This window comes from Natator depressus, chromosome 4, assembly GCF_965152275.1.
Source record: "Natator depressus isolate rNatDep1 chromosome 4, rNatDep2.hap1, whole genome shotgun sequence".
NCBI lineage: Eukaryota > Metazoa > Chordata > Testudines > Cheloniidae > Natator > Natator depressus.
The window spans coordinates 41,326,187-41,341,353 of record NC_134237.1 but is presented as its reverse complement, the minus strand read 5'-3'; the positions used below and the strand labels follow the sequence as shown (position 1 = coordinate 41,341,353).

The window sequence follows — 15,167 nt, the reverse complement described above, 5'->3', positions numbered from 1 at the left end:
ATCCACCCTGATTGAATTAGCCCTGTCAACACTGATTCTCCACTTGTAAGTAAGGTAACTCCCTTTTCTTCATGTGTCAGTATATTTATGTCTGCATCTGTAATTTTCACTCCATAAATCTGAAGAAGTGGGGTTTTTTACCCACGAAAGCTTATGCCCAAATAAATCTGTTAGTCTTTAAGGTGCCACCGGACTCCTCGTTTCATTCAAGGATTTCAACATAATTTCCATGCATCCATTCATTATCCCGTCAAAGTAAACATTACTACCATTTTAGAAATGGAGAAACTGTGCTACAGAGATGTCAAATGATTCCCTACCCCACCCCACCCACAGCAAATCAGGTGTCTCACAAAGCAGATGCATAGCAAAATTGTGTGTAATTATTACTGAAACTGATTATTACTGATTATCTTTTAGAAATATTAAGCCAAATTTACATCTGGCATACACAGGCACAACTCGACTCAAGTTTGTCAATTAGGCCAACAGTGAAGTCAGACCACTGTTTATATATTAATGTGATGGACTCTATGGAAAACCCTATAATTGATAGTTTGTAAATTAATTGCAAGTTAAGCAATTTAAAATTGTGGCCAATCAAAAAATAGTGTATGACAAGCGTTAAAATAAGAAATCTTCCTTCAAAACAGGCAATTGCTTTGGCTGTAGTGGTGACAAAGCTACAAAAGAGGGTCATAACTCTAACCCTTCTCCCGCTCCCCCACCAACACCCTTTGTTTGGACACTACTTACACACGTTATCTACCCAACTATAGTCAGGCAGTACCCACTGTAATGCATCCTTGTCCTCCCCCTCTCCCACGACTGCAGACGACTCAAAAGGAGAGAACCTGGGCAAGTCATGTAATACAGCGCTTGGGTTAAATTTTTGGCTTCATGAACGTCTGTGTACATATGTATCTTCTCCATTTACGCCAACCTCTCATCAGTTACTTGGCGGAGTTAGCGAAGCAATCCAGGAAAAGGGGAAGGAAACCATGCATTAGAGTCTGTTTGAAAGCGCGTTGTAGAGGGATAAAACCATGAAAAACAAAAAGGCCCTGCAAAAATGCACGTTACTCTTCAGGGACTGAATTTAACTTACCAAGGAAAGGGAAGTCAGAGTTACACCCTCCCTAATTCACAGTGTTGTGTTTCAAATTTCTGAGAGTTCTCCCAACTGTACAGGCCCACTCTGGTCAATGAGCTGGTACAGAATGGGTCCTGTGAGCTGTTCTCCACTGGCTCGGTCTGCTCTCATATTAGAGCAGGCAGAGCTCCCTCTCATTGTGAGCTGCTAACCTTCCCTCCATCCAATCTCCTCCTAGTGAGAAATAGAGTAAGAGCCCTGAAACCACTCACTCTCTCCTGTACCCCCACCCCCACCCCCACCCCAACGTGGGGAGAGGGAGAGTGGGAAGAGCATCCGGCAGTCACTCACTCCTTCTGTTCCTGGACAGAAGCTGTCTTGCCTGTGCTTGCTCTCTCTGAGAGACTGTGAACAACTTTGCCTCTTGTCTCCCTGGCCTGGAGAAGAAGACTGTGCTCCCTATAGCCTTCCTGTTCCCCAGAGACATCTGGGAATCAGATTTCTCCCAGCACTCCTCCCTCAGCTCAACCACAAAAGATATTATAAAGGACAATGAGTGAAGAAATAAGAGACATACACGGGATGGATTTTGCTGGGAGCAGGGCATAGGGAAATGCACAGAAAGCATTTGGTGGTGCGGGGAGATGACAGAATACCAAATGCATTTTCCAGGAAGGGAGAAAACAGACTGGATTGGAAAGGGGGGTGTCTTGGTTGGGGGCAGTTCACCAAGTGTGGTTAGGGGAAAAGAGTGGATTGGAGTGGTGTGTGACTGGGAAGAGAGCTAGTGAATTGAGGTGGTGCTGAGCAAACATATATGCATGTGAAAGAGGAGTGGATATGGGGCAAGATGATATGTTTGGGGAGAGGGAGAAAGTACATGAGAAGAGATAAAACATTCTTTCTAAGGGGCTGAGGGCAGAAAAATAAAAGGGAAGGACAGAGAACAAATCAGAAGGGAAAAATAGTGAGACAGCATGAGGAAGAAAGGGGAGATGAGAAACAGGGAAGAGGAAAATTGCCGGGGAATAGAAGAAAGACTGAGGAAAGGTAAGGGAAAGAACACCATGTACGGAAAAAAAGTTTAATTCTAAAAGTTACATTAAAATATAAAACCAATTATGTCTGTGTACATATCACTGTATATACACATGCACACTTACAGAAACTATCCTTTTTAAGAATTACTTTGGAGTTGTATACACAAAGGCAATAGCTGGTTCCTGCAGAGCTAAGTTTTTGCCTTTGAAATGATCCAGGCTGCACCAAATAGCCGTTAGAATTTCCTGCAGAAGGATACCCACAGACCTCCCTCCAATGGATCAACCCCAAACACATACACACTGAATTCATAATTATTTAGGTGGTTGGCCAAAAGATATTACCCAGACCATTTATATGTCCTTGTCTACGCATGAGAGTAGTGGCATGTGTTTTGAGGGGAGACTATAAACCTTGTTCTCCCATCTGTGCTGCAAATGCCTAGGCACAACAGGAAGATGCTAACACTTAGAATTCTGTTATTCTGTCTGCACTGCAGCTGTCTTAAAAGAAGAAACCTGATGCACAGTACATTTTCCATTTCCCTTCATTCCGTTTCCTCAGCATTTCTCCTTCTGTGCATTCCTGAAAGTTAATCAAGTTGAAAACTGTAATCAATCATGTCTACCATAGAAGCAACTAAAGTTTAATCTGGAAGTACTACAGACTAGAATGTGAATAACTAGTCTGGATTTCACTTTTAGAGCCATGCATTATATCAATATTTAAATACAATGCCAATGTACTTCCAGCTGGATTATAAACTTAGCCTAAAATATTTAATTGGTTCTAAATACAATTAGGTCTCCTTTTTCTTCCAAAAGAAATACATTTATAAGAACTAAGGCCCTGAACCTGAAAGCACTAAAGCATATGCTTAACTTTACACATGTGAGTAGTCCCACTGAAGTCAGTTAAACTACTCATGGGCTAAATTATTATTGGGTCAGGGTCTAGGAGTCCAATCCACTCACGTCAATAAAAGCTCCTACTGCCTTCAAGAGAAAAGGGAGCTCAAATTACAAAATTAAAAATATGTAGTCTGCTAAAATTAGAAGTGAAATTTACTTAAAGAATATTTAAGACATGGCATTCATAATAGAGTATTTATGCTAGACAAGAGCCTTTAGCAGCTAACTTCACTGAGTACATACAGGTGTCAGACGTTCATTAAACAGCATGTGGACAGTGCAGCTTGTAAATATTGCTATTCCAAAGTAAACTCTTGCCCTATTTTCTGAAAAAGTTATTTAAAAAAAAAATAAAACTTTAGCACTTTACAAATCCTCATTAGGCCTGGAACCTTCGTTCTGCTAGAAATCCAGTTCAGAGGAGCCAACCTATTTCTCCAGCCACTCTTCCTAAATTGAAGCTAACTCCAGCGTATTAAGAGTTCAGACAATAACAGCCAGAGATTCAAAGGCCCGGATTTTCCACAGCATCCAAATGCAGCTTAGATGTGCTAGAAAATGGTAGTGGCAGTGAATCAGTTGAGGTTCTCCCCATTCAGGGCTACCCACTCCCAGGGTAAATTAAAGCAAGAGAGGTCCTGCAGAAACTTACGCTGCTGGCAGAACATCCCTTGCAACAGCAGAGGTTCAAGTTTACTTAAGCTCTGCTCTTCCACACCTCCTCTCCCCTCCACTACCAGGCTTCCTCCCATCCTTTTACACCAATAATGGGACATTGGGGCAGATGAGAGGGGTTGTGCCAACTCCAGCAACTGTGTGCTACTGGACATTCACCCTACACAGGAAGACTTCTCTGCTGGGACCCTTTAACCTATTTTAGGGCACTTTGCCCTGCGCACATCCAGCTCATTCATTTTAAGGCCAGAAGGTAGCATTCTGATCAATCTGACCTCTTGCATAATACAGGCCATAGACTTCACCGAGGGACTTCTGCAAGCCCAATAATTTGTGTTTGTGCTAAAGCCAAATTTGGTTTAAAGACAGAAGATTTACACAGCCCTCGTTATTAAAACCAGAGATGCCACTCATTGTAAACAGAAGATTCATTTCCTCTAGGACAAAAAATTTCAAACCTGCATGCCTAAAGTTGGGATTCTAAACCCATATTTTGGCATTTCAATAGAGTGCATAGTTTTAGAGATACTGAGCAATCCAAGCTCCCATTGAAATCTATAGGTTTGAAAACTGTGGCTTATAAATTTATAGATTTATTTTCCCACCATGGCTTCGTCATTTTAATGTAATCTATGCACGGGGTGGGGTGGGGGGGGGAACGTATGTCCCCCAAATATCATTGCTATATTACTCTTTGGATGGGCTGCTATTTAAGAAGTACCGAGGTCTCCTTCTCTTCATCAGCCCACCCCTGCCCAAAAAACCTGACTGCCAGCCTAATTACTATCTCAGCCTCGGATTTTATATTGCACAGCATGGATCTTTTTTAAAAAAAGGAATTTAACAGTGTCTTTTACTCCAGCCAACAATGCTTTATGTCTTATGTTACAAGATTTTGCAGCTAAGGGGAAAAAGTTACCTTGCTTCAGAAAAGCAAGAAAAGGAACAAATAAGTCTATTCCCCAAAAATCCTAAAAATTTACACATATAAACAATAACCCATTTCCAAAGAACATAGATTTCTTAAAATAGGCAAACAGAGTGTCTGTGCTGCATTTACACAGAGCCATGTTCATTCATCACTTTCAAGTCTGATTATCAAGCCATTTCCTGTAGGCAACCTCTAATGGTCAGAAGAATTAGGTTTTACATAGTCCGGATACCAAGGAACAACAAGTACCCATAATTCTCTGCAGCTACGCACTTTGTTAAGAGTTTTAAGCTTTGAAAGGGGAAAGGATTACTTGGAACCAAAACATTCCTTGCTCACTGTTGTATCTGGACCAGCCATGTGTTCCTGACCTTAATGTCATAGTCTTTTCTGCAAACAGTCATAACACCATTTTACAGAAGTTAGAGAAAAACATAACTAGCTAATGGAACCTAGAGTTAGTCAGAACCATGGAATGATGGAAAACATCTATGATGTCATCTAGTCCTTCTCTCTGCCAGTGCCCTTGTTGTACATTAATTTGTGGTTTGTCCAGTTTTGTTTGAAATGTGCCAAACAAACTGCACCCCTTTCCCATGTGACCTGTTCTACAGCATGCAAGATCTCACTGTCAAAAAACAGTTTTTCAGCAGTTGTTTTCCCTTTCTTAATTTCATTATTTCTACTCATAACCACTTGTAATGTCCTCCGTAATTCCTCCCAAACCTTGTTGTTTCCACCCTTCACGTATTTATAGATTTATGTCCTCCCCTTCATATGTGCCTATGGATATATATTTAAAACTCAATCTCAATCCTTCCAGAGCCTGATATTTTTGTTGTTTTTCTCTCTACTTCCTTTGCATTTGTTCATTAGTATATTTTGTAAAGGTAATGCAGTCTTAATAAGGAGCATTCTACAGCACTCCGCTGTAATATTAAACAATTACCAAGAACCACCGTAGGGAGAGAATGCTAGACTGTGTATTAAATTACGGGATTCTGGATTAGCAATGTGCAAATGGGTGAGATGCAGTAACATTGCAGTACTACGTATCTTAATTTGGGCAATCATATTTATGTGAGGCATTGTCTAATAGTCTCAACAAAGGGACAGAAGCCAGGAACTTCTAAATTCTAATCCCGGTTCTAACAGTGCATCTTGCTTTTGGCCTTAGTCACGTCAGTAGTTCTGCCTGAAATTTTCTCATCTATAAATTGGGGAGAATGTTAATTAGTTGTACTGTGAGGATTAGTTAGACAAACTTAATAAAAATAGTATCCACAAATGGAATACTTAACTATTCAAAAAACTACCATAACAGTTTATGATTCCCTATGTCTGTCAATGGAGATATACTTCTCCCATAGAGATGTCTCCCAGCACCAGAAGAGGTTACCTGCCTCCAAGTTGCATGGATCTGGCTCATTTTCTATACAAATGGAGTCAACAAATATGACAATTTGTAAACAGAATTTAAAAAGAGGAAAAAAATCTTTACAAAAAAATTGTATGATAGTGTTCTGCACTGTCAAGATAGAGAAAAACAATTCAACTCACAGAGAAGCGGGGGACAACATAAACAGGTGTTTCCTTCAGCATGGTTAGTAATAGCACAGGAAATGGATCTCCAGAGGCTGCAAATCATTAGCATCTCTAATGCACTTGCAAATTCCTACTGTGCAAAATCAGCCTGTAAAAACAGGCTATTTCTAATAAGTGCCTTGTCTGGTTTCCTACATTGTTTAATTTCAGATGAATTTTATGAGAACTCTGCTACATATTTTACCTCCCATCTGCTTCAGATTTTACAATGAAATATTTGTGTGTCCCACCCTGTTCTTTTTAAAGCTCCAAAAACAGATGTCTCCAATATAACATGACTACAGCAGGTCAATCCACATATTTCAACAAGCTGTCCCAAGGCAATTTTTTTCCCCCTGCAGGTAAGAGAAGTTGGGTTCTTTACCCCCTAAAAGAATCCAGAAAACCTCAGAGCCTCATGGCGTAGACTGAAAAGGCTGGTTAAAAAATTACTTTTATTCTTCAAAAAAAAGTTTCTTCTTGCTGAAGTAGAGTTTCTAAACATTAACAATTCTATCATGGGTAGATTTCTTATTTTGGCTTTCTTCCAAGACATATTTTTGCTACATCTATTGTGATAAGCAGGCTGGTGATTCTAATGATTTACTAGAGTACTGTTAACATTTCCAGAAAGTTTACAAATTTTCTAGTTGCAGAAATTATACATTGAGAGGAAAACTGATGGGGAAGCCTTGTACAATGTGTCAACTTTTAAAATTTCAGCAGAAAATAAGGATTTATTTGTAAATGATTTTAAAATACAGCTGTATTCAACACAAGTTACCACCACACACTAAACAATGTATTGAAACTGCTGAAGAGTCCCACTGACATCTTTTATCCCTGTCTTCCCATTTTGCTGGTATCCTCTACAGAAACTGGTATGGATACAGAGCCTGCTACTTCTCCCTCTTCTTAGGTTATGTCTACTGTGATACATCATGGCCAGAAGGCAGCAGAAGAGAGATCTAGGAGAGATATGTAAGTCCCAGGATGAGGAGAAGCCTTATTCCCTGTAGAGGGAAGAAAGGTTTCTATAGATTAATTAAAAGCACCTGAAGCCAATTAGAGCACCTGAAGCCAGTCACCTGATAAAAACCCCCTGCTTCAGTCAGCCAGGGGAAGGAGTTGGAGCAGAGTGTGGTTTGGAGGAGTTGGAACAGAGTGCGGTTTGGAGACGTGCTCTGGCTGGCTTGAAGAAGACCAAGACCCTAGGTAAAGAGACACCCAGCTTGTGCAGAGAGAGGGCAGGAAGCCCCACAAGCTGAAGAGAAGGAGAGGGAAGTAGCCCAGGGGAAGGAAGCACTAGTTCAAGTGGTTTGCCACTATCCCTAGGGCCCCCGGGCTGGGACCCAGAGTAGAGGGCGGGCCCGGGTCCCTCCCTCTCCACTACCCTTCTCTGGGTTACTAGCGGGACAGTAGATACCCTAGTTTAGGGGCAGGAAACTGCATCCTGAACCCCCACACAAGAAAAGGAAGCGCGGGACCCATCATAATCGTGCCAGCAATTTGCCACACTATCTAGAGAGCCTATGCCAGTATAGGTATGCTGGCAGAGTCCCTTGAGTGGATCAGTTTATGCCAACAGAAAGCGGTTTTTCCACAGGTGTAACACTACCTCCCTGAACAATGTTACCTATGCTGACAGAAACCCTCTTCTGTCAGTATGGCTGCATCTACTCTGGGGGCTTTGTCGATACTAATGTCACTAGGGGTGGGTGTTTTTTCCCCCCACACTCCTGACCAACATAGCTGTGCTGGTATAAGTTTAAAGTGTAGACTAGGCCTTATTGGCAACACTTGGGGCTAGAATTGTCATAATAAAAGTTCCTCCCAGTAAGTGGATTGGATTTGTATGAATAAGGAGAAGGTAACATGCAACAAGTACCGCACAGACTACTAATGAGAAGAAATTGTTTTAAAAAATTTAAACCATAGCAAGTCTAATTGCAGAAGCTTAAGTTATAAGAGGAAGTAGGTACATTTGAAAAAAATATACTATTTCTACTGAAATAAGGAAGTAAATTACACCAACTGAAAACTGCTATCCTTCTTTAGCAGGAAAAACTTCTGAACTCCCTTTGATTTAGTGCAAGATGGTATGAAAAGATTGTTAGCATTATTGCTCAGCTTCACAGGATTTTTTCACTTTACACATTAAGGACAATAGATACTTCAAAATCATTTCATCAAGGCCCCAATCCAGCAAAGCACTTCAACTGGACTTTAATGGACTTACTCCCCTGCTTAAATTCAGGCATATGTTCAAGTGTTTTGCAGGATTGAGGCCTTATACTATTGTAATGCAATAGCGCTGAGACAAATAAAAAATTAATTAATTGAACCCAATCAGAGATTTGCAATGGACAAGACCTGTTACTAAATAGCAGGTAGTCCAGATCCCTGCCATTGAAGGGAACTGAAGGATATGAAGTTGGTCTGTAGAATCTTTATTACTGGTAATGATGTGAGAAAGGAAGGAACTACCACCTTGCCTTCAGATGCCAGCTTGAATATGCTGGACTGGCAGTGATGAAGGACCGACCTCCTTTTACTTGAAAAGGGTACACATATGATGTGGAATTATAGAAAGGCAATAAACCTGGGATCTCAACAAATCCATTTCTAAAGTCACTTATCAGAACAGAAATGAACATTGAGTATTTTTGTAAAAGTATTCCTTACCTCCCTCTTTCAACTGCCAAGGCATCTATTTCATCAAAGAAAAGAACGGAAGGTGACACAGCTCTGGCTTTCCTGAAGATCTAGAGAAACAACAATAAAATAGTTTACTGGGGTGGAGGGGGGGAATTTCTGGACAAAACTCATGCATTCGAACACCCTGTTCGAACTCCAAAAGGCAAAGGGCAAAGAATAACATCTTGTGGCCCTTTTTTTAAAATTGGGCTTACTTTGGAGCTAAGTTACATCATACTATATAATGTAGCTTCAATAGCAACTTTCACTGTAAGCCTGATTTTGACACACCCCACTAACTTTCTAAAAGCAAAAAGCAAATAAAAACCCAAAAAACTTCATTTTGCCTCAAAATCTCTGGTCAAAGAGAAGGTGGGTTTTTTTGTTTGGTTAGGGTTTTTTTGAAAGCTTAAGGTTAACCAGACAATGTATTATTAACATGGAAAGTTTGAAAAACGAGCACACATCCAGCACAACATGCAATGGGCCCTGACTTGCAACTCGCATCTTCTTACCTCTCTCACAGCTTGTTCAGATTCACCAACATATTTATTCATCAATTCAGGTCCCTGCACAAACAGAAGAAAGCAGTTTTTAAAAATTATCATTCTAACTTCATTTACTGGTATGTCACTATCAATATATTCTCACACAGCATTTTGTGCATAAAACACTAAATCACTACTTGCAAAAGTTTTATTCCTTTGGTTGTAGTGTCTCCTCCGCACACTAAGTTTCCCTCCATTGGTCCCATTACTGGGTACACAGATGACTGTGTGTGTGTAGGTCAGGTGTATAGTGACATTTATTCTCATTTAGAAGCTGAGTGAAGATTTGACCTTAGCATCATAATTCCTACATTTCAGTTTTATAAGGAATTGAAGCATTTAAAAAAAAAATTAAAGTACAGTTTACTGATCACGAAGGGTACTTGATTGACAGCATTGCAGGGGCCTCAATTGAGCAGAAAAGCACTTGCGTGTGCGCTCAATATCTATCTCTATTCAACAAAACTCCTAAGCATGGGATTAACTTTAAATACATGCTTAAGTGGTTTGCTGAACCAGAACAGGAAGACGAAATTGTCACCTATTGCCCCACCCACACACCTGAAATATAACCTGGAGGTACTATATCATACATTATGCTGAGAAAAGTTTCAGAGCAGCAGCCATGTTAGTCTGTATCCGCAAAAAGAAAAGGAGTACTTGTGGCACCTTAGAGATTAACAAATTTAAAATCCACTCCGTACGGCTAAATCTGTTAGTCTCTAAGGTGCCACAAGTACTTCTTTTTTTTATGCTGAGAAAGTAGTTCAGAATCCAGGCCCATTCATTCTTTTACCTCTTTGTTAAAACTGCCAAATGTGCTAGTGCTTTTTGTAATGTGGAGTCCTGGCCCCTAGGGATTGAACTGCGACTGCAAATGCAACATTTGTATTTTAAACAAATACTTACAATTATGAAAACAAACCAACAAGGAAGAACTCTCAATGCCTCTGTGTCTTGCTATTTACTGTAAACCAGATTGTTAAAAATAACACTTCTTAATGGGACTAAGCATTTCATGGGATTGATAATAAGTCATTGATTTAAATCTGGTCTATGTCAACAACGACTTACAGTCACGACCATCTGATGGCTGCTTGCTGCCCTGTGTGAAATGAGCTGATGGCTGCAGTCCAGTTTCTAGTGAACAGGTGTTCTCAACACAATTCCGCCAGTACAAATAGCATTTTCCCCAACTCTCCACAGAGAAGCCAATGGGTAGGGAAACTGAACTACCTTCTCATGCCCAGATGTTATGAGTCCTTCAGGTTACCCTTGTGGCACAGTGGCCGAGCAGTATGGAACAGCTTGCTTTAAACAACAGTCTTTCTCGCATTAATTTGTACTGAAAGAAATGTTTTTATATATTTGCAGTAATAGTGCAGCTGTTACATTCTTTCTCTGAGTGGAACAGTCTGGAATTAATACATACATCAATAGAAGATGGGTTTACTACAATAAAATAGAACACGTGACACTTTTCCAATCTCCTCCTCCACTCTCACTTTCAGGCTTGTGATAGCATCTATTGAACTGAACATACATTGTAGTTGGTACCATTCTAAAAGATCAGTGGGAGTTTCTGCATGTGTATGGAGAGACGTACAGATCGCCTTAAAACCGAAGCAATATACTGTTTATGTGACAAATTAAAAACAGTTTCTTGTAGTACAATTTCTGAAAATAGTTCATGACAAAGTAGAAGCTGAGATGAATGCATACTCAGGCCTAATGTGTTATACAGAGAGGTCTAACTGTGTTAACACATCATCTTGGTAGGAGAGTAGCATGTGCCATGCCAGCAGGAAATAGAAACAATGCTTCCCCAATTCAACTCCCTTTAAATGATTGCTGTGATAGGCAAAATTAAAATGTCACCTGGATGCTTTGCAGGATTTCAACCATTTGGGAAATTTGAGATTGCTGAATACCTGCATGAAAAAAATAATTTTCCAGTCATGTAACTGATGAAGAGCTCAGGATTCTTCTATCCCAGAGAAGAAAAAGAGCAACAGAACAAAAACAGGCCTTCCCCTATTCATTGTAAACGCCAAGAAAAAGAAGCATGCAGCAGTCTATGCAGAACAGGCTTGTAGCTCAAGGAGACAGTATCCAGCTGCTCTGGGCCTCAGCTATCCATCATGATCATTTGCAGATGAGGAATCTGATAATGAGAGTCCAAGAAGTCCTTAAATAACTAGAAAGGCAGTTTTCTCTTTCTGGCCTGCTTTTTTGTTTAAACCAGGCCGATACACTGAGAAACCTCATCAGATTCTACCCAGAACCATAGATCTCCTTTTCCATAATTTTTTCCTTGGAGCTGTGAACCCAGTCCATCAAAACACTCATTCACAGAAGTAATCTTCATTCACATCAGCAGTCTCATTGAAGCCAACAGGGCTACTGACATCAGTGGCATTATTGGATTCCATTATAGTATGCATCAAAATTATAGACAATATCAAATTGTCTGAGGATTCCTTTTCCTGTCGCTGACTGTTAACAAAAATTGCTACCTCTGAACTCTGCTGTACAACAGCATTTCATGTGCTTGAAGATTATGTTTAAGTATGAAAAAAAGATCAAGACAAACACAAAGCAATAAATTTCTTCCACAGAGGAAGAAATGTTTTGAATTAGTGCTTGTTTAGTATATTTTGACATTCAATTTTTTCCCATTTTTCTAGTTATCAAACTAACACAAGTTGACAGAGAAAATCAAAGGAGGGAACTCTCTGCATTAAAAGTCTATGCATCCTTTGCAGAGTATTTTCATGCAAGCTGGTCAAAAAGCTCATGTAACTCATCTTTTAACAATGGCACCAAAATTACAATTCATGAGCAGGGTTTTTGTTACAAGTAACATGGAACTCTGCTACTATACATGGTGACGGGGAATCCAGAATAGCAGTAAGAACACACAAAAAAGAAGAGGTGCTGGCATAAACTTCATCTTATCCACACTCTGAAGTCAGACTCCTAAATCCACACCACAAAGACTGGAACTTGAAGAAGCTGGGCATACAAACTAGATGTGGGTTAGCTCTAACATGCAAGCCAGAGCTTTGCCCCTCACCCTTTGTAAATGCAAGTGAAGGAGTATTGAGTCTTTTGTCGGCTAAGATTGTTAATACCTCGTTGTTGGAGGGAATCAGTTTCCCTGCCAAAAAGTAGTCATTAGACCATTAGCAATAAAGCCACCTGTTGACAGTTTTCACCCTTTTCTTGAAAGATGGTTAAGACGACTATGGGCATGGCTACACTTGCAGATGTAGAGTGCCAGAAGTTAAACCAGCCCTCGGAGACAGCAGCAGGGAAAACGCTGCAGTGGGTTTACACTGTCACCTGCAAGCGAAGTGGCGTGGCCACATTAGCAGCTCTTGCAATGCCACAGAGAGCAGTGCATTGTGGTAGTTATCCCAGTGTGCAAGTGGCTGCAGCGTGCTTTTCAAATGGCGGGATGGGGGAGGGGGGTGGAGTGTGACAGGGAGTGTGTTGTGTGTTTGTGGGGGGAGAGACCGTGTGTTTTGGGGGGGAAGAGAGTGTGTCAGCATGCAGTCTTGTAAGTTTAGAGAGCAGCAGGGCAAAACCCTGACATCAGCCCCCCGCCCCCTCACACACCTGCCTCAGCAGCATTCCACAGTAATGGTTTGCTTTGTCCCAGAGCAGATAAACATGCCGGCTGTCAGAAACGGAGCTTTGAAAGATGATATCTGCATGCCTGCAGCCGAATTCAAAACCATGATGAGAATGGCCACTTGACTTCAAGGGATTATGGGAAGTTTCCAGAGGCCAATCACAGCGCAGTAATGCAATACATCATCCACACTGACACCCGGGCATTTCAGCCAGGACACAGCAAGCTCTATGCTTCTCGTGGAGGTGGATTACCAGGGCACTCCAGCTGCAGAGTCCAGGCACTCTAAGTGCCTTGCCAGTGTGGACACCTTAGGAGTTAGGGCTCCCAGGGCTGATTAAATGCGCTCTAACTTGCAAGTGTAGCCAAGGCCTATATTGCAACAACTCTGCTGTCACTTAAGGCTCTTGCATGTCTTCTATTCATTTCAGCTTTGCACAAATCTCATTGATTGATGGTCTCCTGATCATGGTCCTATGCCAGGCAGTGTCCATGACATTTCTTTTAATAGACAGCAGCCTTTGACCACTGACCACAAGTTTTTGTTAACAACTGTTAGAGTTTAGTGACTTACTCTATAAATAGTTCTGTTCTGTTCTATGAAGGATGTTCTTCCACATCATGCTAGGTGAAGAAACAGAACATCCTCCTTCTGACCAGTTTCCTGACGAATTTCAACATAAGCAAAGGATTTGGAGGAAGCAGTTTTCAGGGAACGAGAAGGAGTGATATCAGAGCTATTCCAATGAGCAGAACACTTTGAGGGTGCTATCCAGCCTCAAAGCATGAATCCAGCCAATTCTGGGACACTGTTCACTGCTCAAATATCCATGAAGTGGTGTTTATTCAGCCTCAGGATAGACAACAGTTTCCATGTAGGCTCTGTGTGATTAATATTCTGTTCTCACCAACCCAAAACCCTACCATCATTTTCATTAAAAAAAATGAAACATTCTTGCATTTGGAACATGATCAGGATTAGATCTTGGAAGATTAAAGTCACAAAGGATAAAACCGCTTCATGCATGTTAAAACAGGAGATATGCTTGTATACACACTGTTATGATGTGGGTGCTTTAAAGAGTTTTTAAAGGCAAGAACATCATCTGGAATAGGGAATCCTTGAAACAAAGACCAGTAGTATTTAAAAAAAAAAAAAAAAAAAGCAGCATTTTATGGTCTGTTTGAGGATTTTACCCCCTCAAGGTGTTGGGGTAATTACCTTGACATTAATATGAAATTTACTAGTAATAAATGTCTCCTTAACACATCTAAACTTTATTATTTTGATAGTCAGGAAAATGAAAAACTTGCAGCGCCAGATGGACACTGTTCCAAATTCTCCCACACACAACTCTGTCCATCTTGACCTAAAATACAGTTATATCTTTATATTGTAGTTCTGGGAACAATCACACAAACTGCCACACTGAATAGTGTTAAACTACGGAGTGTGGTTTATATGTGTAGCACAATGGAACCACTCAGTTCATTTACACTAGACCCCCATGCAGGAACCTAACTGAGGTCCCTAGAATAGTATTTCTGAAATTGTGAGGCTTGGCCTTCCTGGAGAAGGCTTTACGTCTTCAGGGAAAAAGATAGTATTCAAGCAGAATACAAACAAGAATAACTTGTTTAGGATTGTTTTCTGGGAAAAAACAGCCGAAGTGGCATCCCAAATCCCAATTTTTAAAAATTGCTAGGAATTACGAAAAGTACAACAAAAAATAATAAAATCCTAACTATGGGCAAAAGTATGAAGAGGTTTTGTTTTTTTGATTTTTTAATTTTTAGAAAATATGTCACTAAACATGAGAGGTCAGCAGAAGCTCCGACTTGGACCATGCAGCAGTGAGAAGGAACTGGAGATGCTGTCGGTCTGCCCTGCTCTTGATTGCCTCAGGTGAAACCACGATAGGAACCATTACTCACTTCAAATCTCTCCTCTCTGCAATACAAGTCACTTAGGCCTGGTCTGCACACACAGACTTTGTACCGGTATAACTATTTTAGTAAGGGGTGTGATTTTTTTATCCAACTAGTGCAA

General features: G+C 40.6%; 1 protein-coding gene across 2 annotated transcripts in view; it reads right to left on the bottom strand.

Annotated features, from left to right (window-relative positions):
* The window catches only part of AFG2A (AAA ATPase AFG2A), a 305,716-nt gene that overhangs the window by 212,832 nt on the left and 77,717 nt on the right, over window positions 1–15,167 (bottom strand). For both annotated transcript variants that reach the window (XM_074950826.1, XM_074950828.1), the window contains exons 12-13: window positions 9,448–9,501; window positions 8,921–9,000 (exon numbers count right to left, since the gene is read on the bottom strand). In XM_074950826.1, the coding sequence (XP_074806927.1) occupies window positions 8,921–9,000; window positions 9,448–9,501 (134 nt within the window). The remainder of the gene's footprint in view (window positions 1–8,920; window positions 9,001–9,447; window positions 9,502–15,167) is intronic.